Source organism: Sturnira hondurensis, unplaced genomic scaffold, assembly GCF_014824575.4.
Source record: "Sturnira hondurensis isolate 20B ecotype Veracruz unplaced genomic scaffold, ASM1482457v3 Scaffold0015596, whole genome shotgun sequence".
NCBI classification, from domain to species: domain Eukaryota; kingdom Metazoa; phylum Chordata; class Mammalia; order Chiroptera; family Phyllostomidae; genus Sturnira; species Sturnira hondurensis.
This window is the reverse complement of record NW_028088227.1, coordinates 24514202-24540080: the sequence shown is the minus strand read 5'-3', so window position 1 is coordinate 24540080 and position 25879 is coordinate 24514202. Positions and strand designations below refer to the sequence as shown.

The 25879-nt window shown below is 50.6% G+C and overlaps 1 protein-coding gene across 7 annotated transcripts in view; it reads left to right on the top strand.

The window, feature by feature from the left end:
- ADARB1 (adenosine deaminase RNA specific B1) overlaps nucleotides 1-25879 on the top strand; it is a 104975-nt gene that overhangs the window by 48225 nt on the left and 30871 nt on the right. For 6 of the 7 annotated variants that reach the window (XM_037065220.1, XM_037065221.1, XM_037065222.1 and 3 more), the window contains one exon: nucleotides 22410-22484. In XM_037065220.1, the coding sequence (XP_036921115.1) occupies nucleotides 22457-22484 (28 nt within the window). In that variant the 5' untranslated portion in view covers nucleotides 22410-22456. Of the gene's footprint in view, nucleotides 1-19421; nucleotides 19445-22409; nucleotides 22485-25879 lie in introns of those variants that run through there. The other variant, XM_037065223.1, reaches the window with a different exon arrangement.

The window sequence follows — 25879 nt, the reverse complement described above, 5'->3', positions numbered from 1 at the left end:
TTGTAATAAATGAAGTCTCTGGAGGGGGCTGACTGCATTATGGAATTGAAAGGAACAATTCATACATCTGTTCCACTTTTTCAGAAATTATTACCTTGACTCGGGCTGGTGAACACACGGCGTGGTTCACAGCAGGTGTGTTGTAGAACTGTGCACCTGACACCTGTGTGATTTTGTTAACCTTTGTCACCCCAAAAATTCAATAAAAAGGAAAAATTATTACTTCTGCTTATATAGTTTACGTGTCACATTTTATGGTTCTTCTATTTCAGCTTAGCACTTCAAATAAAAAATAATTAAGATAAAAGGCAAATAGCCTACACTGACAAGTTATAAATATGCCATGACAGGCTGCCAGTTTTAATTAGTGTATAATAAGGTGGCCAAGTTTAAGTATACAGTTTGAAAATTAACTAAAATTTGTATATGTGTTTGGTCTTTGCTGCCACTATAAAGCAAAGGAATAATATAAATATTGAAGTTTTAAAGTCTGTCTTCTGTGAACTCTCACCCTGCATCTGTTACCCCTCACTGGCCTCGAACCATATCCCTGCTTTTGTCTTCTGCCCCCTCCCCCACCTGTCTTCTTAGCCTGACCGAGCAGCAGTGTGGGAACAGGGTCCTAGATGGTTGCAGCTGGCTGAGCAGCTGCCAAGACGCATGGTGTAAGCCAGGGGCTAAAGTCTTCGCCCAGATTCTGCCCGCCAGGGCCCGGGAGGCTGGCGCTTTAGAGGGAAGGGGAACCATGGCCAGTGGAGCTTTCTCTTGCCAAACCAAGCGAGGGACCTGCCACAGACCCCCCTTCGCCGGGCTGGCCCAGGGCAGTACCCAGCTCGCCTGGGAGCCTCAGGGTGCTTGTCCCCCATTCCTGCACCCTTCCCCAGGCTCTGGGCAGTTTGGTTTGGGGGATAGAGATCTGGGAGTGGGGTGCAACTCAAGGTCACGCTGTTGCACTTGGGTCTGTGGAGATGGGACGCAGCACTCCAGGCCCCTGCATTTTGTGGCCCGGCCAGGGGTGGGGGGGTGGGTGAGCACACTCCTTGGAGCTGCAGAACAGCCTGTGGGGACCCAGTTGGTCGTCATGCTCTCCTTCTCCTAGAACTTGGTCTGAGTCCATGCTGTCCGCCTGCCGGACTTGAACTCCCCAGTCATGCTTTAGTCTAGATGCACTTGGGATTCCATTTTGGTGATATTGCTGAGAAAACTGCATTTTCGTGCTTTTTGTCCCCTATTTGGTGCACACGAGTGTCCAGTTGGTGGCACATTCAGACTTCGATTTGGGGGGAGTTTCTTCTGTCCTGGCCCTCCAGTTTCTTCTGCCCCTCCCGTTGTAGTGTTCTGGCCTTTAGACCCACGCTGTGCCTCATCCCCACCAGGGCGGTCCGTCCATGTTGTCCTGGTTCCTGTCAGCTCACTCTTTTCTCCAGTTAGTCTTGTTTCAGTTTTTGTTTGAACCCAACCGACCATCTTGCCCTGTTTGCACATCCCTGTACAGACGTGTGTGTTCTCTTTGCACATCCCTGTACAGACATGTGTTTGCCCTGTTTGCACATCCCTGTACAGACATGTGTTTGCCCTGTTTGCACATCCCTGTACAAACATGTGTTTGTTCTCTTTGCACATCCCTACACAGACATGTGTTTATCCTGTGTGCACATCCCTGCGCAGACATGTGTTTGTCCTGTTTCTTTAATCTGCACATTTTCCATTAAACGCCCCCTGGGATTATTTACAGTAGAAGAAGTCACCCAAAGGTTTTCTGCTCTAGAATGAGCAAAAACTACGTTGTCATCTTTGAAGGACCAGCTGGTTTTACTTTGCATTTGAAAAGGTTTATGTTCTATTCTGTTTTTAATAGTCAGTTGTAGTAAACATTGTTTTTAAAGGATGATTCAAAATTAATCCTGAAAGAAGTACCCATTTAAACTGTGGCTATCAATTTAGTTTAGTTCGAAATTTATGTTCAGGCCTTTTTTTCCTATTCTGATTTGTCTCCCTTATTATGGCCAGACTTTTAATAGTATTTTTCCAGATTTCCCCTCAGTCCATTAGTAGGAACCAGAGCTCTCCCTGTGTAGCCCACAGCCTCACAGATCTGAGTTGTCCTCCATTGCCAGCATCTATCTGCATGCCCCTGAACCATCTGTGTGCCCCCTGAGCCATCTGTGGGCCCCCTGAACCATCTGTGGGCCCCTGAACCATCTGTGTGCCCTCTGAGCCATCTGTGGGCCCCCTGAACCATCTGTGGGCCCCCTGAGCCATCTGTGGGCCCCCTGAGCCATCTGTGGGCCCCTGAGCCATCTGTGGACCCCCTGAGCCATCTGTGGGCCCCCTGAGCCATCTGTGGGCCCCTGAACCATCTGTGGGCCCCCTGAACCATCTGTGGGCCCCCTGAGCCATCTGTGGGCCCCTGAGCCATCTGTGGGCCCCTGAACCATCNAGGCCTTTTTTTCCTATTCTGATTTGTCTCCCTTATTATGGCCAGACTTTTAATAGTATTTTTCCAGATTTCCCCTCAGTCCATTAGTAGGAACCAGAGCTCTCCCTGTGTAGCCCACAGCCTCACAGATCTGAGTTGTCCTCCATTGCCAGCATCCATCTGCATGCCCCTGAACCATCTGTGGGCCCCCTGAGCCATCTGTGGGCCCCCTGAGCCATCTGTGTGCCCCCTGAGCCATCTGTGGGCCCCTGAACCATCTGTGGGCCCCTGAACCATCTGTGGGCCCCCTGAGCCATCTGTGTGCCCCCTGAGCCATCTGTGGGCCCCTGAACCATCTGTGGGTCCCTGAACCATCTGTGGGCCCCCTGAGCCATCTGTGTGCCCCCTGAACCATCTGTGGGCCCCTGAACCATCTGTGGGCCCCCTGAGCCATCTGTGGGCCCCCTGAGCCATCTGTGGGCCCCTGAGCCATCTGTGGGCCACCTGAGCCATCTGTGGGCCCCCTGAGCCATCTGTGGGCCCCCTGAGCCATCTGTGGGCCCCTGAGCTATCAGTGGCCACCATAGCTGTCTCTGGGCCACCTCAGCCACCTGTCTGCCATAGTGTGTGACTGTTTTCTCACTTTAGGTCACTTTAGGCTATTGGAACTAATTATAGGGCCTTCAAATTAAGAGCCTTTTGTCCCCCTTCTTTTTTTCCCTAAATCCGATACCTGCTATACTTATTTGAGAAATGTAGATTTTGACTGTAATCCAAAATTCCTTGGTAAAGTCACCTTAAAAGAGTGAAGTAAGCCTAATCAAATTTGTGATCTTGATTGGAGAAATGTTGCAAGTAAGCTGAAAACTAGACTTAGCCTGTATATTTGAAATCATTTTAATATGGAAAACAGAAACGTGTTTATTTAAAGAAATACACATGTTATTTTGACTTTAAAAGTTGTGAGGAATCTTAACACACTAAAAAAAATACACCTGAGTAGTTGTGTATTCATCGGGCAGCCCTGTAGGAGAGGGAGGGCTGTGGAGGGCCCTGGATTCCGTAGCATTCTGCTGCTGGCCTGGGGCGTGACCTTGGACATGACCTTGGACAAGCCACCTCGCCTCTCTGGCTGTCGGGCTCACCTTCATGAAGTGCTGGTGCTGATGCTGTGACCACAGCTAGAGCCCAGGTGGCTACTGTGTCCTCACGTGACTCTCCCCACAAGCCTGAGGTTTGTGCTGTGACTGTCACCGTGTTGTACTGAAGAGGAATTGGGGGTCATGAGGACAGGAACTTTTTCCAGGTCCCCCAGCCGGTGGGAGGCAGAGCGATGTTCCACCAGGAGCGCCTGCCCTGGGTCTGTGCTGGCTACCACGGGGCTGTTCTCCTGGCCGCGGCACAGCCGCCCGGTGGTGCACAACGAGGCCCCGCTCACGGAGACCCGAGGCTGTAAGACGAGTGGTAGCCGTGTCTGGGCTGCCCCTTGTGCGGCCGTCTCAGCCTCCCCTTATAGAGACTGAGGAAGCCAGTGCACGCGTCGTGGTTGGCAGGCCACGTAGTACACTCACACCACACACTGCCCCAGCGGCTGCTCCCTCACAGGCACCCTGCCCGGCTTTCCCTGCCCGGCTTTCCCTTCCCAGCTTCCCAGCAGCAGTGCACTTCCCCGTGCACGCCCGGCTCTGTCTGTGCCCAGCTCTGTCTGTGCCCGTCACTTGGGAATCTCCTCCCTCTCACCTCTGTGCGGGGGATGAGTCTCACACGTCCTCCCCAGCCCAGAGCTTCCTTGTGCCGTCCACACTCAGGTCCGGGTCTACCAGTGTCTTGTTTTGGCGATTCACAGACATCTCCAACAGCAGATGGCACACCCAGCCCCTGACTCCCCAGCGCACTGGCAGTTCCTGTTTCAGCAGCTCCGTCCTTCAGCCTCTCAGCCCCTAAGCCAGGGCTGTCCGTCCTCTCCTGCCCACACCTATGCCATCGGGGAGCTGTTAGAACACACCCAGAGTCATCTTATTTCTCACCTTCCCTGCTGCCTTCGGTGCTCTGACCCACCGGGCTCTGTCCCTGCCTGGTTAGCCATTCCTGACCAGTCTGCCTTCCTCAGCCCTGTCCCCATAGCTATTCTTCCCCAGGGACCTGAGGCCAGAACCAACCTAAAACTCCTGTGCAGAGTGACCATCACGATGTCCTGGCACTGGCCCAGGAAGCCCCACCAACCAGCCCCTGCAGGACCTCCCAGCCTTTGCCTTTGCCTTTGCCTTTGCCTGGCCTCCCAGCTGTTCCTGGGGCTGCTGGGCGCTGCTCAGGCTCTTGGCCCTTCTGTGTTCTAAGAATGCTCTTCCTGGTGTCGGAGTTGCTGTCTCACCGCCTTTGTCTGGTTCCATCACGGCTCCCCTCAAAACGCAAAGCCCCCTGCCCCCGCCTCCTGCCCAGCACTCCCCCTGTTGCACCCACCTCCTCAGACATGTGACCGGGTCATGTCATTGCTCAGACACAGATGGTTGTCCTTCATACCCTCGTTAGCATGGGGCCTCCTGCAAAGAGACCTCACTGCCCTTCGCTCACCGACGCATCCCAAGCCCTCGCAGCCAGCCTGGCACCTGGTGGGGCTCGGTCACTGTTAGTTGGATGAATGAATGTTTGCTCTGTGTCTTATTAACAGGTACTTCTGGGGTGTTTTATTTTATTATTATTTTTAATCCTCACAAGAAGATATGTTTATTGATTTGGAGAGAGAGACATTGATGAGGCAGAAAATCATCAACTGATTGTCCCCTCTCCCCGTACGTACCCCACCTGGGGATCGAACCCACAACTTAGCTGTGTGCCCTGACTGGGGATTGAACCTGCAAGCTTTTGGTGCATGGGACCACATGCCAACCACCGAACCACCCGGCCAGGGCTGGGCTACTTTAGTATTAAATTAGGTATTGTTACAGTTTCCCATGTGTGGATTACATGTAAATAATTAATGAATAACTGACTCAGAGTTTAGAATTTTAATGGAATAAGCTTTTTTTTTCTTCTGGTGAGAGTGGAAAAATAGTTTTTAAGAATTTTATCCTAAATTAATATTCTAGGAACATTAAATTTTGGAATCTTTACTCTGAGGACATAGATAAAAATAAAATTAATTAGATACCAGGATTGTCAGATGCTAAATGGCATGTGGCTATTTATGACATCCTCCTAGAATTCAGTAGTTATTAACTTGCAAAGACATGACAGCTGAAGTCGGAAATTGATATACTTCTAAAGTGGGAAAAAAGAGCATTAAAGTATTTTTTTCCGTTATAAACTGTCAATTTAATGGTCCTAGAAGCCAGATCCGCTGCGTTAAATCCTTGCCGTTCTGCTGCGTGTCCCTCGACTTTCCTGAATGCAGGCGTTCTATTTTTACGTGTCTCTGAAATAGGCCTGCAGGTAGGAGCGAGGCTGGGAAGGGGGGAGGGGAAGATGGTGATGGGTGCAGGGTTAGGACGGGGCCTCCGCTCTGGTGACTTCCATGGAGTGACTGAGGTCAACACCTGCGGTCAGAGCGGATGCTGCGGACGGGCTGTCTGCGAGCCTCGTCCTGCTACGAGATCCGAATTGCTCTGATTTTCAAGAAAGCAAGAAATACGGCATTTATTATGTTTGGAAGGTCTACTGTGCCTTGGGTTGTGTCACTCGATGAGGAGAAAAAGAGACGATCACTTAGTGGGATGAAAGCAAAGTACATGTAACTGGCATGCTTATCTGACTTATTAAGGTGAGCTCATACCAAGCAGAATTGCAGGGCGTGGTTGGAAACGAGCTCATCTCTGCGTGCGGCTGCGTGCCCTTCAGTTAACCAGAACCCGAGGGGTCTGACTTGGCATCCTCAGACCCAGCGGGTCTTCAGATCCGCACCGAACTCTCGTTGGGGCCCCGGCGCCATAGCTCTAAAGGAAGTGCCTGAGTGGCACCAGGGAGAGGCCAAAGCCACTGGAAGAAGACTTTGTCACTTGCATGTCCCTGCAGGAGGGGCCCACCACACCACATAGGGAGCACCGGGTGTGGTCAGGAGGCAGAAAGGAGTGAGGGGAAGGCCTAGACTAGATGCATTAGTTGGGGCTCCTTCAGGAAAAGCAGGGCAGGGTAGACGCTCAGGATTGGCCGGTTTGAGTGATTCTGGTGGTCTTTGAGCAATAAAGGTGGCCCCTCGGTGCCCAGTAGTGGGCCCAGGTTGATTTAGGGCAGGGGAAACGTCAGCATGGGGCATGAAAGGTAGATAAGGAGAAGGACCCACGACCCACTGCTGGCCGGGCCCTCTGCTGTCCCTAAGAATGGCTAGCCTGGGAGGGGCAGTCCCTCCAGGACGACAAGGCCCCCAATGGTAGAGCACCAAGGAAAGGGAAATGTAACCAACGTGATCTGCCTGTGAGGGGTGGACTCTCAGAAGGCACAGCTGGCACAGGGCCTCCACTGGTGACTGGGGCACGTCGCCCAGGACAGACCCACCAGCAGACGACCCGGCAGAGGGCCTCCTGTCATGAAGACTTGCCGGTGTGTCTTCTGCAACGTCGGCTGTGATCCCTGGGTTACCTGACAGAATCTCTCGTGAAGTGTATTTTCACTCAAGCACCATCTCATCGGATGGATTCCTAAGAAGCGCTGCACATGATCAGGTTTTGTTAGTCGTGTGACAGGCCAGCACGCAGCCAGCATGGCTGACTTTCCGCTGCTGCGGCAGGTGCCCTTGAGTCAGTCCAGGCAGCCATCCTCACTCCTCCTTGACTTACCAGGTTTACATACACTTTGCAAGTTTTTCTTTTTATGAATACACTGGTTATAAATTGTGATATGTCTTGATGTCAAATGTTCTGTTTCTTTTAGGACAGGGTTATGAAGGAGGTGGAGAAATTATAATCTTCTCATTTCAAGAAGGCGGATAGGAAAGCTGTGAGTCACCTCAGCAACTGGGTCTCCGTTGGTGGTGGCCTCACCCAGGGCTGCCCCCGTGGGGCCAGGGGTGCAGAGAGCACAGCCAGCCCCCGGGGGCGGCCTGGCCTCTTCGCCACCTCTTTCCAAATGGCCTGAACTAGAGACCAAGCCCAGCCTCCTGGAGGAACCAAACCCAAACGAAACTCTAATGCCAAGAGACGTTATTTTTTCAGAAACGGTAGTGTCTCCAGCAGCTGGGGAATGTTCCTTATTTTTCTCTGACTTCTTGAGGCATTATTTCCCCAGAATCCTTTCATCATACAGAATCCAGCGCCCAGACAGCTTTTCAACACCCACCCTTTTTTTTACATCCTCCTTTGTTTTGCTCTGGGCTGCACGGGACTCTGGAGGTACAACTCTTTCTCCTGGAGAAGAGCGCTCTGGGGGGTTCCGGCTCCGTTCCTCATACTGTTCTTCCTGGGTTCGGTCCCCGTTAGGGGCCCCTGGGACCAGTCTTGCTGGCTGCATGGTCCAGCCTATGTCTCCTTAGAGGCCAGAGGCCCTGACCCTTCCCAGTGAGCCAGCTCGCCCACCGCTGCAGAGCTCAGCTCCCGGCGCCCCCTCTGTCTCCTGCCTGGATAGGCGCAGTGCGGGGCCACGTTCCCAGTCAGGGACATGACTTGCTCTGATACATGGCAAGGGAGTAAGTAATAAAGAAACCCATGGAGATCCCCAGACACAGTTTTTAAATGCAGTAAGTGACTCTATTCTAAAATAGGTTTTCTTGTTTCTCATTTGAAGTAAGTGGGAACATTTATGGTTTCCTTTTCAGCAGTTTCCTTTTGGTTTCCTGGTTCTGATTCCCGTGGTTGCCTTTGAAATCCTCTGTTGGGGACATAGTGGAAAGCGTGGTATGTCAGGAGGCAGAGAGGAGGCATTATCTGATGTTGTTCAAGTGCTGCTTTTACCAAAATGGGGTGCCGTGGATACTTCAGGCCAAGCCTTTGGGGGCACAGTAAAAGCACAGAAGCAGCAGAAGGGGGCAGGGTGTGCCCATGGCCGCAGAGCCCAGGGAGCTCTGCCCACCTGTGGTGTTGGTCCTGCCCTCCCCACCGGGACCTGACGTCCCGGGACTGTGCGCCTGCTCCCCTCCCTGCCTCCTTAGGCCTCTGTTTCTTTGTCCTGCCCCCAGATCCCTTCGGTGTCTTGCAGGAGCCTGATGCAGGGCTCCACTGTGTCCTGGCATCTGCCTCCTCCTCTTCCCTGAGTGTAGCCCCGGGGCTCTGTCCTACCAGGGCTGACCACCTGGGGGCTTCATGGGATGGTCTGCAGGACTCACAGCACAGCTCTGTCCTGGCACTGTGGAGTGTTGCTGTCCCCCCTGGGCCCAGGTCACAAGCTCAGATGCTATAAGAAAGAAGGCGGGTTTTTTAAATTTTATTTATTTATTAATCTTTAGAGGGGAAGGAGAGAGGGAGAGAAGCATCAATGTATGGTTGCCTTTCGTGTGTCCTTTGCTGGAAACTGGCCTGCAGAGAACCAGCCTGCAACCCAGGCATGTGCCCTGACTGGGAATCGAACCGTGATCCTCTGGTTCACAGGCTTGTGCTCAATCCACTGAGCTACACCAGCCAGGGCCAGAAGGCGTTTTTTTGCATCCTGAAGGAGTCCATCTGGACACAGTGGCAGTCTTTGCCAGAAGCTTGTCTCCCCTCCCAACCCAAGGCCATGCCAGCCTTGTTGAATCTGTAAGCAATAGAGACATATGGCTACAAAGTCTAAAACACTCATCTGGCCCCTGACCAAAGGGAGAGCGTCTATCTGGGCCAGGGGGTGTGAGCACCGTGGGCTGCGCTGTGCCTGAGTGCTGGAGCCCAAGCTGCAGTTACCAGGTGCTGTGAGGTGTGTGCACGTGTGAGCGTGCATGTGAGCATGTGTGTGTGTTCATGGGTGTGCATGTGCACATGTGCATGCATGTGTGGGTGTGGTATGCAGGCCCTGCTGCCGGCTGGTCCCACTGGCTGTGCTGTCATGCCCCAAGCTCGGTGGCCCGTGTAGAGGGGCCAGGTCTGCCTTCGCCCCGAGCGCAGCATGTGGTGGGGGCCACGTCCTGTGCTGTGGTGAAGGGCCAGCCGTGAGACTGGCTCCTGGGGACAAAGGTGGGCGGAGGCGACCCGGGGCAGGGGGGCGGGTGGACACAGGCCCATGCGAGTCCTCATCGGCTCCCTCGCTCTCAGCAGCGCCTCTGGGCACTGGCTGGTCACTGTGCGGGGTGCGGCAGCTGTGTCTGCTGCCAGTTACTTGGTGAGTGGTGCTCGCTCACTGATACTTTCACGTCATCATTTCAGGCACTGTCTCTAGTAAAGATGACGGGGGCTCTTCACTTGGACGGGACTCGGGAGACTCCTGTTTCCCTGGAAGCATCCCCAGCATATCTTTCCTCTCTGCTCCTGGTGTTGTGCCCAGGACAGCCCTGAAGGGTTAACTGTCACATGTCCCTGTGGGTGGTGTTGGAGCGAGCGCCCTGATTCTGAGGTTGATGAATGAGCCCCAACTGAGGAGGAGCGGCCCCACGTGCCGGCAGGAGGCTGGCCGCTGTCGCTTCGGCAGCGCTGCTGAGGCGAGTCACACGAGAGGGACACGGAATGAGCTCAGGCTGGCGGCTGGCGTTGGCTCGGCTGGATGGCCTCCCTCGGCACTGGGGCTTTCTCCATGGGGACCTTCTTCAGCATCATGGGACGTCGCTATAAAAGGAGGCGCAAGAAACGCTCGGAGAGGAGAGGTGATGGGTTCGCTTTTATTCTAGAATGTGAAGTTTTGGATTTTAAATGCAGTGCGAGAATGCTTTTGTGAGGTTGCAGCCTCGGGGATCAGCATCGCTGCTAGTTAAGTTCCTATTTTCCCTTTTAAAGTGCTTCTCCTCTGTTGGCATTTTCTAGAATTTTAGACAGCCTGGCTTAAATTTTAGGCAGACTTAAAATCGTGTCTATAAACATGAATACAAATCATTTTGGCTTCCAAGTTTAAGGTATTTTTTAGAAGGTATTTGTGAAACTGTAAAAGTTTGTAGCTTTGCTTTATAACGGTTTGCCCTTGGCTGCCACTGTTCATTGATGACTTTTCTAACGATAAAAAAATTCCTCCTGCTGAAGAAAATGAGACTGTGGCAACCATTGTTAAAACATTTTCCTTCCAAAAACACGGACAGTGAGTTCTTTACATTCAACACTTCAGGTAATTTCAGACTTTTAATTCAACTTAATGTTTTAAGACATTAAAATTGATTGTATTTTCTTGACACTAGACTGAAAAGTTGTCCATGACTATAAAAATTATACACTGCTGGCTTTGGGGGGCAAATTGCTGCTTTAAAAGGTGCTGTGAGTTTGCCGTATGTGTATAGAATACAGTAACTCACTGAAACCGTGCTGGGTGCGGAGGGGCTTGGCTGAGGGGCTGCAGCGGTGTAGGGGGTGAGCCTCGTTCGGGGGTGTCATGTACCCGCCACCTGACAGGACTGAACACTGGGATGTTCAGTGGCAGGAGACTGTCAGCCCTCAGGAAATAAAAATGAGCCCCAGTTTTTAGAGTGACTTCCTGAAAAGAAATCTGTTTCAGAGTCAGCAATCTTAGGAAAATAGCATCTTGCTAAATATAACAGAGAAGACTGTGCCCGGTGGGACCTGTGTCTGGGAGTGGTGACAGCATCACGACCCCGAGACCTTTGTGGGCACCGTGCTCACTGTGAGCCCAGGACGAAAGGTGCTTCTGGAAGGGACGTGGGTGTTGGGGCCCCAGCCCCCCGCCCCTGGGTTTTTGTGCACCTTTCACAGCAGTCCCTGGGATTCAGCTCCAACTCTCATCTCTGGCTGCAGCGTCGATGAGTTTTGGTTCCTCCATTAGGCATTAAAAAGCAGGACACCACCAAGGCAAGCAGCAGAAGATAAGATGGGCAAAAGCAGAACTACTAGAAATTTTGGTCAAATTCCCTAAATTTAGAATGGCCACCACTTTTTTTAGTTCATCCCTCATCACTAAATATTTATGTTGGAGAAGGTATTGAGTGTTACAAGGAAAACTCTGTCACTGTCCTTTCGGAACTCACTGTAATTCAAGTGGTTTGCGTCCCTCTCCTGTAGACAGGCTGAAAATGTCTTCCAGTGCTCCGGAACGGCAGGTTTAGGCGGGTTTTAACCGGTGTGCTGTGGTACACGGGGGTGCCTCAAGGATTTTTAAAATGTGTGATTCCCGACCATTTAGTCAGGGGCACTGACCTCCTTTCCCCTAGACGGTCAAGTGAAAAAATGACAAGAGCCAACACAGCAGTAGCCGACCAGTGTGAGTGATTCTCAGTTGTGCCTAGTTTTCTGTCAAATAGGAAAAAAATATATATTTTTGGTGTGCTAAAGAGTTTTAGTAATTACTTTATGTATGCCATGAGAAGAAAAAGGGTTCAAAATTTCTGCCTCCGAAAGTAAGCCTTTCTCAAGTATGTTGCCTTTTTGTGACACTTGGTGAGAGTTACAAGGTGTAGCAGTTGAGCCTGTGCATCGAAGATTGTGTTCACTGGACACGTCTGAGTGCAGTTTAGTGAGACCTGTTAAAACAGTGCAGCGTCGTCTGTCGGTGCCTGTTCTTATCTATACTGTGTGCTTAACAAAAATGCCTTCAACACTGATAAAAAGCAGTTTATCACGACTGGCCATCCTGTTTATACCAGCGTGGCACGCTGTTATGAGGTGTGGAGTGTAGTCTTTTAATTGTATAACTTCAGGGTGCCGCACATCATGTGCTCTGAGCTTTTCGCAGACCGGCGTGGTGTGAGCCTTCCCACGATTCTCACGGGCCAAGGACAGTGCAGCGGCAGGTCACTGTCTGCTTCGGTGGCAGTGGGTTGTCGGGGACTTCCCTCAACCCTGAGTTATCCACGCAGCCAGCCCTTCCACTGTGGACTGTGGGTGAGACTCAGGTGGAGCAGCAGAGTCACCAGGAAGTTACGGTTGACAGAGAACAGTGTACAAGCCAGGCACTGGCCAGGCCCTCTATCAGCGACAGTGCTGCCCTGGCAGATACCGCCAGCGGAGACCCGAGGTGCACCTGCGGGTGGGCCTGCGGGTGGGCCAGGTCACGCTGCCAGGGATGCTCAGACCCCACCCAGCCGCCTTCCCTGGTCCAGCCTGTCCAGGGGCAGCTGCCTGCTCCTCCACTGTTGTGGTTAGAGAATGTGGGAGGGGAGAGTGGTGGGCAACATGCAAAGGCGCTCCCCCCGCCACTGTTGTGTAACTGAGCTCCTGTGTGGCACTCCCTGGGGCACTCTGTCCCTGGTGGGACAGTCATTCCCATGCCCCTTGCTGTGCCCAGTGTGCCCAGTCATTCCGTGTACCTTGTGAAGACCACCATCACCTGGGCACCAACTCTGGACTGGGCTGCAGTCTGAGGCTGGAATCCCCCGGTTTCCAGGATAGGGAAGTGAATGTGGTGGGGGACCCTTTGCAGCATTGCAGACCCGTGGGGGTGTGCTGCCTCTGAGTGCGGCGGGAGGGCGGGCACCGAAGGTGGCGTGCTGTCTGCTCTCTGGAGAGTGGGGGGATGCGGCTGGCCGTGGGGCAGCGCAGGTGGCACCTGAGGGAGCCGGCAACTGTCGTGCCAGCTTTCTCCCTGGTCTCATGTTGCCGAGAGATGCCTCCTTGTGAGGTGCAGAGCATGGTCACGTGCTGGACGTATAGGATGGGAGGTCGTGTATCTCTCCATCCATCCACTTACCCATCCATTTGTTCATTCACCTGCCCCATTCGCCCATCTACCCATCCAGCATTCGTCCATCCGTCTATTCATCCAACAAGTACCCACTGGAGCTTTCTGTGTGCTGGCACCGGGGGTTTGGGCATGCACGGGATGGGGGTGGGGACGGGATTGCCACAGCAGAGGGGCAGCCCCAGCTTTCAGATTTGGGATTCGCTTTGGAATGGGCCCCCTGGAGTGCCAGTAGAGAGATGCATGCGTGGAGCTGTGTGTCGAAGTTGTGGCGATGAAGTCTTGCTTCCATGCTGTGTAACATCAGGGAAGAGGAGGTCTTCCCAGTCCCTGGCAGGAAGGGAGGGTGCCATGTCTGTCCGGAGGAGCACGAGTCAGGGAAGTTGCTGGCCTCCCTCAACCCCTGGAAACAACAGGTTATAAACAGGAGACCCAGGTTGGGATGGGTTCACAGCACAGCTGAGGACCCTGCTCCCTGGGACAAGCTCCCTCTGCTGGAGATGTGTCCCAGGGGGGCAAAGCCCTCCAGGTCGACAGTGGAAAGGGTAAGCAAATCTGGGTCTGGTTCTGAAGGTGGATATCGCCCAGCCTGCTGTGCTGGGGCAGGAGGTGCAGCAAGAAGAGAGAGCACGCACACACGTGTGGATTTACGTGTGGATTTACGTGCACAGGCACGAGGAGGGGGAGGGGACAGGACAGGATGGGCAGTGACTGAGTAAGAAGCAAGCCCAGCTTGCTGACAGGGCAGGCTCTTGTGATCACTCAGGGACCAGGTCTTTTGTTCTGGAGTCACCCTGCGGTGGCCCACACCACTCAGTGGAAGGGAGGTGAGGGAGAATACCACTGCACCCCACTGCCCCCGCCCGTTTACAGGAGGCTGTGGGCCAGGCCTGGAAGCGGTGCCCCCCACACCAGGAGGAGCACAGCGCCTCCCGTGGGGGATGAACCTGCGACTCAGCTCTGTCAGTCTGACAGCTGACAGTTCTGTCTGCTTACTAGGCAGTGAGCTTATTGAAGCCCCTTTGCGTTTATATTTTTAGCAATTTTGTTCACATTCGTTTACCAATTTTTTAAGTTGGATACCGTCTTTCTGCTGTCAACTATAGTTGGCTGTTGAAACACAACTCACGTTCAGATAGGGCACGGGGAGGTCGCCGGGTGCCTGGGGCCAGGCTCTTCTAGAAGGTGCTGCCTTCTGACACGGGGGTGTCCAGAGCCCTTGAGGTGTGCAGGGGAACACGTGGTCCTTCATCCAGTGGCCTGGGTCAGAGTTGACCGGAGAGAGCATCCTGGACTGGGGGGCTGTCTTCCACTTTGAGACCCGAGTCATTCCCACAGGGAGCAGAGCGAGGAGGCGGGAGTGAAGGGTCGGGGCTCAGGCACAAAGCCCAGTTCTGTCGGTGGTTTTAACCCAAAGAAGTTGCTTTCTGTGTTTTCGCTCTCTCTGTTGCTGTATCAGTCTGTTCACTATTGTGTCCGAATCTGTGCCGCTCACGGCATGTCCAGACCTGACTGCACAGCTTCCAGTTGTCTCAAGTGTGTGTGTGTGTGTGTGTGTGTGTGTGAGTGTGAGAGAGAGAGACATGCTGATCATGCTTTGTGAACCTTCCCAATAGCTCGGTTCTATTTGGTGCTCAGTGTAGTTAATTAAATATATGCAGAAGATTTTAGATTTCATGCGTCTGGAGTGTTACTCAACATCTTCCTGGATGTGACTCAAACTCATAGTATTGTGGGCTTTTATCAGAAGTAAGAGGACTTTTGTTTGCCACCTAGTCTTTTGGTTCCTAGTCCTTTGGTTCCTAGTCCTTTGGTTCCTAGTCTTTCGGCAGGCCTTCTGCTCAGAGAGAATGTGCCGAGTTTGGTCCTCCCCATTGTGTGTATGTCCGCAGACGAAACTCTGGTTCGTTGTCCTCACGTTGTTCTGTGCAGAGCCCACCAGCCATGTGCACTGGGAAGGGGAGCGGCCAGAGAACAAGTTGAAACGTGATTTTGGAAGTGTACTTCTTTAAGAATCACTTTAATTCTCCTGAGTTATAAGTACCAAGGTTTCTAATATCCTCCGTGGGACTGAAGCTTCAAACAACTGGGCAGAATTAGTTAGCCTGCGTTTGCTTCCTGGGGTTGCACCCTCTAGGTTTTCAGTCAGTGTTGGTTTTTTGTCCCATCCGCCGAGTCTGGAGTTTTGATTTATCAGGAACAGCCACCCATGACCAGGGACGTGGAGAAGCGTGCAGCTGCCCGTGCTGGCCCTGCTCCGCACTACAGTCACACTGGCAGCTGGTGCTCAGGTGCGCTTGCTGTATGCAGGGGCTCCCCACCCCCATGCCCCCTACCTCCGCAGCCCTGCAGCCCCCCAGCCCCTGAGACGTTACTGATGGAAGCATGGCTCATGGCCCTTGAGAACTGCACCCAGTGCCACATAGCTAGAAACTGGAGTGGGCTCCTCCAGGACTGTCGTCACCCTGGCTCCCGTCTGCCATCCTGACAGCAGTCGGCTGGTGGGCCACAGGCACAGGTGAGTCCAGCAGGGCATTCGTAGCCCACATGAAAGAGCCGTCATGGCTGCTGGGGAGACGTAATCAGAATCGTGCTCAGCAGGTGACTCTTGCAGATGTCTTGTCGGCTCTGCTGGTCTTGGCCTCTCCACCAGGTACTTCAGAATCTGCTGTCGACAGCCACAGAGTAACTCGCTGGGATTTTGATGGAGATGGCCCTGAGTCTGTGGGCCGACTTGGGAAGAACTGACATCTGGACCACGTTGAGTCTTCCCGTCCATGAACGTGGATGTCTCTGCATTTCTTTCATTTCTCTCATCGGTGTTTCGTAGTTTTCCTCGTGTGGGTCTTTACATGTTTTGTTTGATTTCTAAGTATTGAACTTTTGGGATGCTAATGTAAGCAGTCTGACATTTTCCTTTCAAAGTCCACTTGTTCACTGCTCTTATATAGGAAAGCAATGCACCTTTTTATATTTCCCTTGTATTCTGCAATCTTGCTACAATTGCTTGTTAGTTTCAGGAGTTTCTTGTTGACAGCTATGCTTATTTTAGTTATCGTATGTTGCATTTCACTGGAAGAAACATTTTTGCTAAAAGTGGTGCACGTACTTTATTTGCTGCATATGGTCTGCTCTGGCTGGTGCACAAACCCCTAATGGGCAAGCAAACTGAACACCCATTACTTGGATGGTTTCCTTGAAAAGAAACTATTTCATTGTAAAATATAATAAATTGATAGCTGTGAATGCTTTAGTGATAATTTGTTCAAATAATACTGAATCGGCCCTGGCTGGTATAGCTCAGTGGATTGAGCTCAGGCCTGCGAACCAAAGAATTGTGGTTCGATTCCCAGTCGGGGCACATGCCTGGGTTGCAAGCCAGTTCCCAGCAGGGGATGCACAAGAGGCAACTGTACATTGATATTTCTCTCCCTCTCTCCTTCCCTTCCCCTCGAAAGATAAATAAATAAAATCTTTATAAAAATTTTTTAAAGAAATTTACATAAATAAATAAATAATACTGAATTGGATTATTTTCTTTTAAATAAAGTAAGGATTCTGTACTTCAGTTGCCTTTGCTAAATAAATAATCACATCATCACTCAGTGTTTCACTGTAGCTACAGGGTTAATCTAGCCTTTAGCGTGTTGTTTGATTTATACTAAAGAATCAACAGTAATTGTCTCCATTTAACACTTCTTTTTAAAAATTTGCAGTGTTGGCTATTAAAAATAAAACATGTAACAAGTATAAAAATATGTAAAATGTTTCTCAAGACCACTTTTTGAGACTAACATGGATTAAATCTAGTAGTAATTGCTAGTAATTTTAATCAAGGTGACTGTTTGTCTTCAACACTTTTTAATCTGTAAAATTTTAGTGAATTCCTAAAGATAGTACGTTTCACCAGCACAATAGACAGTATTCAAGTTCTGATGCACCTTACCATAAACAATTCATGTTCTTTATATTTTATTCCAGAATATCTTTTTTCACGAAAGGAAGGGGCGGAGTGGAAAGAGGGCGCTGGGTGCAGGTCCTCCTCCGCAGACCGAAGGAGCACAGTCGGAAGTCGGGGGACACGATCTTTGTCTTAATGTTTATACTTCACTTTACAACAGAAGCACCTACATAGGTAGAAAGAATAACACAGCAGGTAACAGGTACCCACTGCCCACTTAATGAAAAAAATATCGCCAGTGAATCCTGTAACTTGAAAAGTGACCCGTGGAGAACTGAAGTGGCACTAATGTGCTAATGAGTGACACTGTGGACCAGCCTCATCTTCTTCCTTGTGGTCCCACATCCCCCATCCGGTTCGTTACAGGTGCCTCCTGGTGTCACTGACCTGGAGGCACCTTCATCCAAACAGTGTGATTCTGAACGTGCTACGGTCCAGGTCAGGCCTTTGTGTCCTCAGTCCGCGGGCCCGTGCACTGTCTGGGTGTCAGGGCCCATCAGCTGTGGTTGGGAGTGCTGGCCCCACCTCGTCACTCCTTCCACCGGCGTTTTCCCCAGACACTCACACCTGTCTGTTCTTCCATGTCAACCTTAGAATCCACTTGTTCAGTTCGATTAAAAAAGAAAAGTTGTAACTGGAACTGCAATCAAGTTAAACATCAACCTCAGGTCTTCTGAGGCCAGGTTTAGTGGCTTTTTTCATACTTGGCTGCCTCCCAAGTTTAGCTTACTTCTTCTGGCTTTATGAGCATGCTGAAAAGTGAAGAAATTGTTTGAATATTGCTACCAAATAAAGCTTTTCTTTAATTGGTCATTCCTGGAACTTTGTTCCATGTTGGGTTCTCGATGGGGTTTTAAACCTGGTGTGTTTATAGTTCAGGCTGTAAGCAGTGCTTTCGGAATGAGAGCAAAGCGGTTGTGTGAAGTGCTCTACAGTGCAGGCACTTGCTGTTTTGCTTTGTTTTATAACCTTTGGTACGAGAGTTGGCATTTGTGGGAGGTGGGACCCTGATCAGCAGGAGCTTTCAGGCCTCCGTTCTCCCTGCGCACGGCCCGCCTGCCGCTGTGCGCGGTTTGATAATTTCCCACTGTGAGACATTTCCGTGTCCTTTTAAGAATTTTAATATGTAAGAGCAGGAAAACAAGGCACTCCGCAAATTGGGTGAGCTCCATTAGGGCCGGCTCCTCCCCGGGCTCAGACTCACTGTCATTGTCACGGGCAGCGTGTTCTTCCTCACCTCTGACCTCCAGGCATGCCAGCTTGCTCGGCACAGCCCTCACTGATTACCTGCTGTGTATCTGTGCCTTTTGCCTGCTTCTAATTAAACTTTCTCTTTGGAGGTCATGTCGATCTGTGCGTGGCCCTAAGAAATAATGCAGAGAGAACCATGTTTGCTTGACACAGCACGGCGTCAGTCAGAATGCAGACCTGGGTACAGTTGTGGTCCAGAACATTCTGTTACCACCTGGGTTACTCTCCCGTGCTTTTCTAGCCACACCCTTACCCTCTGACACCTGGCAGCCACTCACCTGTTCTCTTCTCCCATTTCAAGAATGCCATGTAAGGGGACCACGCAGTAGGTGACTTCTGGACTGCAGCCCCAGTCCTGGGACCTTTTTCCTGCAGCCTCATCTATGGAGATTCACCCAAATGGCTGTGAGTGTCAGAGGTTTGGTCCTTTTCCAGAGGTTCGAGTCATGTTCCTCAGCGTGGATGGACTGTGGGGCGTTCGACCACTCACCTGTTGCAGGGTGCCTGGGTTGTTTCCAGTTTGGGGCTGTTGTGAATGACACTGCTATAAACATTCATGCACATTTTTTTATGTGAACTTAAGTCTTCATTTCTCTGGGTTAAACACCAGTGTTTAGTTTTTTAAAAAACTCCCAAACTTTCCAGAGAGGCCACACCATTTACATCCCCACCGGCAGCGCAGGAGGGACCCAGGTTTTCTGCTCCCTGGCCGGCGTTCGGGGTTGTCATGCTTCTCGCTCCGGCCGCTCGTGGCACGCCACGGTGGCTCACAGGGCTGTAAGCTCTGTTTCCCTGCTGGCTGACGATACTGACCACTTTTCATGGGCTTTTCTTCCATCTGAATATCCTCTTCAGTGAAATGTCTCTTCATGTCCTACGCCCATTTTCTAGTTGGATTATTTGTCTTACTGTTGAGTTGGGAGAATTCCTTGTGTGTTCCATTTGTGGAATGTGTGGTTTTTAGCTATTTTCCCAGTCGGTAGCTTGTCTTTTCATCTCCTTAGCAGGGTCTTTAGCAGAGCAAAGATGCCTGCTTTTGATGAGGTCCAATTCATCAGCAAAGCCAATTTAGACTACAGTTTGTGCTTTTGGTGTCTACTCTACCTGGGCGACACCAGCTGAGCCCCTGGCCCCCAGGGTGTCCTCCTGTGAGTCCCATCCAGGTTTGATCGTGCACGTTTCACACTCCAGCCCCTGGCCCCTCTCGAGTGCAGGTTGGAGCTGGCGTGAGACTCCCTGCCTGGTGGCTGCAGCGCCATCTGTTGCCAGCTGCCCCCAGCCGGGCCGTGTGGGCCTGTCCCTGGGCTCTGTCTGCTGGGCTCCATCTGTGTGTCCCTCGCAATACCGTGCTGTCTTGGTGACGAACGCTGCCCAGTGCGTGTGGCTGTCGGGCACAGCGGGTCCTCCCCGCTCTTCCTGATGGCTGCTTGAGGCCACTCCCGACTCCCCGGGTTGGCATCTGTCCATTGCCTTTTTTCGTGCAATTTGAGGTCTTCTTGGCTGTTGGTATGACTTTCGATTGAAACCTTGCACATGTTATGTTACAAGGCTCTGCATCTTACTTTAACCTTTGTGTTAGATGGTTTTCACTCATGCTGCTCTGTTAGGGGAGGGGGAACGCCAACTCAGGTGCCCCACCAGGCCTCTGCTACCCCTCCATGGCTCTATCGACACTGCTAGGTGGGGGGTGGGGGACAGTCCTAACTCCACTGGGCCTCCTCTGATGCCCCAGGGCAGCTGGAAGGGTCGCCTCACTGCCATGATACAGGTGGGGGTGGAAGTCCAGCCCCCTGTGAGTTCTCCCTGATGCTGCCTTGCAGAATGGGAGGGTGGGGGTGTGGCTGGGTAAGGTTGTTCTGTTACTTCCTGTCCTACGGGAGGGACCTCTCCCGGTTCTTTGCCAGAGAGACCAGCATTTGCTGGGGTGTTTTGGTTTGTGCCCATTGATGTTTCCAGGTTGCTGGCTCCTTCAGCTCCAAGTCTGGGGTCATGACGCAGAAGACCAAGGGACCCATGCTGTGTCATCCCTCGGGTCCCAGCAGGTCTGCCTTTCTCCTTTCACCTTTATTCGTGGTGTCAGGGTCTTCAGTTGTACTGAGGGGGGAAGGGAGGAGGACGTCTGCACCCCCCTCCCCCCTGCACAAGTCCTTGCTGCCTGTTTCGGAACCAGGGGTCAGCAGAGTGATTAGAACAATTGTGTTGTTTCCCGAATTGACAGTTTGGTTTTCTCACACAGCCTCCAGGTTTTTTCCCTACACACCCCTGTCTCCTGTCGTCATGGTGCACCTGCCCACCCTCTCCTTCAGGCTCAGCATCACCACCACCTGCCTGTCTTCCGACCTGTCCCGCAGCTCAGAGGCCCTCGGAGCACCTGTGTCTTGCCGAGGGCGTGCAGTAGTCTCACAGGCCTGCCACTTCGTACCTCCCATTCTAGACCTCAAGGAAATCGCTCCTTATTAAAACTTTCTGTAATGGTCCCTGACCAGTGTGGGTCAGTGGGTTAGGCATCTTCCCACAAACTGAAAGGTCACCAGTTTGATTCCCAGTCAGGGCACATGCTTGGGTTGTGGATTTAGTCCTCGGTCAGGGCATGTACCAGAGCCAACCGATCCATGTTTCTCTCTGTTATCAATGTTCTCTCTCTTTCTCCCTCCCTTCCCCTCTCTCTAAAAATAAGTAAATAAATACAAATGTTCAGTAATGGGAATTGTAAAACACATTCAAATCCAGCATTGCCTAATGAGCCCACCTGCCGCCAGCCAGCCTGAGCAATGGCCAGCCCTCGGTTTCAGCTCTACACCATCCGCTTCCCCCCCCCCGGATTATGATACAATAATACATCCCAGATATTGCCATTTTATCTCTGAATACTTTAGTATTACTAGAAGGTAGGTCCCAGTTCCACACCTAAGATAATTAACAAGAATTCCTGGTTATAATCAGCTCTCCAGGTGGCGGTTATATTTTAATTTCTCCACCACAGGATCTGTCTGATTCATTTCAAGTCCTTGTCATGTCCCCACTGTGCTTTGCACAGAGTAGGTTTCCAGAAAACATATACATATATAATTAATGAACATAAAGTAATAATGCTTTTAAAACTATCTGGAATACTCTCTTGAATAATGGATTCTAAATAGAAACTCATTGAACTTTTAGCAACAAATTTACCAGATATACAGTGAGATTCAACACTATTAACAAATGGTTGTCATGAAAACGATATATATTTTAGACATTTGATGCATGAGAGAGATGTTTATAAGATAAATGCATGCTTTAGCACATTTTAGTCGCCATCTTCTTAATAATGAATTTTCATTTTAGTGATTTGTAATATCAATTTTATTTGTATACAAAGCAACATGTGGCTACAAAATTTGCAAGTCTTCTTTTTCATCAATTACAGTTTGATGGGATCATTAATTATAGATTGCATATTGGTAAAATTTTGCAAAGCATAGCCTTACTATTTAGGAAAAGGAAACTCTGAAGTTTGTTAAGAATTAGATCATTGGAGTAATTGTTTCTGAGGATTTCCTGTTATTTTTTCTACTAATAAAATAATATTACTCTTGGCTAAAAAGTACAATGAGATTTTAACAATTCCATGCTTTTTATATTCATCCATTTGAGATGCGACTCAAGAGGAAACAGGAATGATGAAGTGAAACACCGTGGGCACTTCTTTTTCTTTGCAGCTTTACTTTCGGACCCAAACCGGAAGTTGGCCAGGGCAAAGACTGGATGGCAGGCGGGCCAGAGTCCTCTTTGGGCTCCTTGGCCGTCCGCTGCAATGTGACCTTCGTCCCTTGTCCAGGAGAGATCGAGATGTGAACACTGTCGCCTTTCTCCCTGGTGTGGAGCTCCCCAGGGCCCTGGCTCCTGCAGTCAAGGCCACCCCTGCCTGCGGCAGAGCCCGTGGGGGCCCCGTGGTGAGCCATGCTGACAGGGCGGGAGCACCCGCACATCCTATCCTGGCCGCAGACGGACTGCCCTTGTTTCATGCGTCCTTTTTCGTGTGCAGCTGTGTTGGCGTTTCTGCACAGGAGACTCACCCCACGTTGCACGTGTGATGGACGCACTAAGTGTGACTTTCTTGCTGTCTTTCAGACAGAAGCAGTCTCCGCCAGTCAAGAAAGCCTCCCAAGCACTTTGCCATGGATCTAGAAGATGAAGAACAGCTGAGTAAGACCTAGGCCTGCCATGTAGTCTGAAGTAGCTGGTTTTCCATTAGCCCTGGTGTTTCTGGGACTTCATTTCAAAGCGCCAGTTTGGGGGAGGGCAGTCTTCCTGTGATACGGGCTCCAAGCAGTGGCATGTTTTCAATTTGTGATACATGCTCTCTTTACTGTGGGCCTCTCCCTCGCAGCCACGCGTGTAGGGTTCTTACTCCTGGTCATCGTCCTGGCCATGGCACCCTTAACTGGGAGGGTGGTGTGCCTCTAGGCACACGTCTCATAAAGCTGTGTGCTTCATGCTTAGTCACAGCCTGGTTGTCACGGTGACAGATCATTCCATGCAAATCTAAAATGATCTTTGAGATGGATTTAAGTACCTGGCCATCTGAAATAACAGTGCATGCATTTTCTGTTCAAATACAGTGGGTTCTCCCACATTGTGAGGGGAATGACTCATGGGAATCCGCTGAGTGTAAGTTCTCAGACTTTTGTGAGCCTTGGGACCTGTGTGGCCTGAAACACCGTGGGCCCTTTTCCTTCCCACATTGTCCTCTCCAGGGTGGAGGGACGGAGGTGACGGAGAGGTTCAGGGCTGTGCCAGCTCCTCCTCTCCACGCTGCTGTCTGTGAAAAGTCCAGTGAATGCACTTCTCTTCTGTTTTATCTGTAAACCCAGAGAGCAGTGCATTTAAATAAGGCTTAAATGTGCCCACAGATGTCAGGAGCTTGTAGCAGGGCAGTTGCTACGAAGATATCCTTTTCCCGGCACATGTGCCTATGGCCTCTCCTACCTGTTGGTGTTCGGTTGCTGCCGAGAGAGAACATGCAGGTCTAAATGATGAGTGACATTTCAGTAAGAGTGGTCATCTGTGACCAGAGCACAGCGCAGTCCCTTCCTCTGTGGCTTCACCCAAACCGACCATCTGAGGCCTTGGAGTTGGCTCGGTTACACAGGGAACCCAGAGGTTCATGCGGCAGAACGGCCTGCCTTGCACACAGGCTGCTCCATGAGTTCAGTCATGGATGGGATGGGGGGCTGGTTCTTAGTCATGGGAAATGCTCAGTAGGTGCTCTCTCTGGCTGGAGTCAGTGCCGCTGGGATGGACACCAGCATGAGAAACTGGCCAGTCGTGTTGCAGAAGCACATGGCACTGTGCCTGTCCTCCTGCCGACCTGTGCATAGCCTCCAGCTGCCTGGTCGCCATCATAGCCTACTCTTGACGTCCTCTGGAACCAGCCCTCTGTTTTTACCGGCCCGTTCCACCTGCCGTCTCCAGTTCCGCCTGCGCACTGTTCCCCGTGAAGAGCGTGTGTGCACGTGTCCCCCAGCCTCCTTTCTGTGCGGACTGGGGGCTGTCACCTCGGCAGCAGTCATCTGGTTTGGGTGGAAATGTCACAGAGTGCAGATTGTATACCTGTCTCCAGACTTATCCTGTGCTAATTTAGATAAAGAATTCTTCTGAGTAATTTTTCTATACAGATAAGCTGCCGGTTTAAGTGCTGAAACTTAGCAATGAAAGCGACAAAAAATGTTATCATGATTAACAGTTACACTCATGAACCAAAGTAGCATGGTATGTGAAGAGAAAGTGACTAGGAAGAAGTGTGGTAGTGGGGAGGTCTTCCTCCACTTTTACTGTTTTCTCTTTATTTGGTAGCATTTTTAATGAGATAGAATACAAGTAGTATTTCAGTGCTTCGGAAGCAAATGAGAACTTAGAATTTCTATGAACTATGTTATAAAAAAGTGTACTTTCCCTATAATCACAAGATTGTCAATCCAATACCGATTATTTTAATTTCTTAAAGGGAAGCATTTGGTTGTTTGAGGACATAAATATTTGGTTAAGTGCCTGTCAGAATGTATTTACGATGAGCTGATTGTCTGTATCGCTAGTTCTGTTTGGCAGACGCACCGGCGTGTCAGCAGCCACCTGTGTGACGTCCTCGCCGTCCGTTCATCTAACCTGTCTTGCCCTGCCCTTCTCACCTTTTGTTCCCTCTGAGCACCGAAAGGAGTAACCTATCGAGCTTTTGCTGGAGGATGTTATAAATGAAAATTTAGTGTCTATTCCGTCAGCTTTGTCAACTGGGGGAAGTGGTGTGTGTGTGTCATGACCCGGGAGCAGGGCCGTCTGCAGAGAAAGCGTACCCGTCTTGATCTCTGCTGCCCACCAGCGTCTGGTCTCCCATGGGCCGTGTTTGAGCCAGGGCCATTCTTTACCTCCGGGCTGAATGCCGACAGCTGAGGAAATGCACAGGAAATCCACTGTGGCGTTGGCAGCCGACGGCCCAGACTTTCTGTCACGTTAAGGCCTCCCGTGGGTAGAGCCGATGAGGTTTGCTCAGCGTGATGAGAGTCTGATTTTATATTATGCTGTCGAAATAGACTCCAGCCACTACACTGGGCACCTCTAAGTTGGTTTACGTTGTAAAAGCTACTTTGACTACTCACAAGACACAGTGTGGGTTTCGGAAGCTAGTTGAAGCTAGTTGCAGGCCTTTAAATTCCACCACGTCCACACCTAGACGGCCTACGATCAACACTCCCGCGCTTCACGCGCCAGGTGGCCCCGGGGGCCAAGCCGCGGAGATGGGAGTCGGTTACTGTTCTTTTTCAAAAAGCTTGGTAAACATGAAGGGGAGAGTAAGTGCTTCCTACACCCCTTTTTGGAATGAAAATTGTATTTATTTGGCCATGAACTTATAGGGGACTAAATTATCTTTATTAATCATAAATATAAGCTGCCTTTAAAAGGTTGAACAACCAAGTCATTCGTAAATCCATCAAGGTTTGCTTTAAAAAATGTTTAAAAGACAAAATTTCTAGCTTTAGTTTCGAAGTTATAGCCTTCCTGCAGCTTCAATTTACATCTTGCTCTTACACATTTTTTTTCTATTGTGGAATATATTGAGGATTCAGAGGTAAATCAGTCCCCGCATATAGTAAAAAAATTTAAATGAATACTAGGAGTGAAGCTATATCCTTCAGAAATCATTTTTAAGTAGCCAGGGTACTTTACATAATTACATAAGCAGATTTCTAAGATTGGTTCATGAACTAAATCAAATAACTGCACAAACTGACCGAATATTTTGAGCCTAGAAAATCAATCAGCCTGTAAATGCTGCTTTTAAACACGTTTCCTCCTCTGCGAGAGGCCGCAGTTCAGAGCCGACTGAGAGAGTAAGTGCCCCTGGAGGGGGAAGTGCCTGGCTAACTCAGCACTTGTCAGAACCAAGGCTGGCCTGACTCATGTGAGGTCTTCTGGACACATCTATCATGCCACACTTCGATGCTCCAGAATATTCTCATAAAAGTGATTTTAAAATTCACCTGTTAGTGCAAAAGCAGTTGGTGACAATAAATAGAGATGGTAGGAGTCGTTGTTCAGTGAGGTGT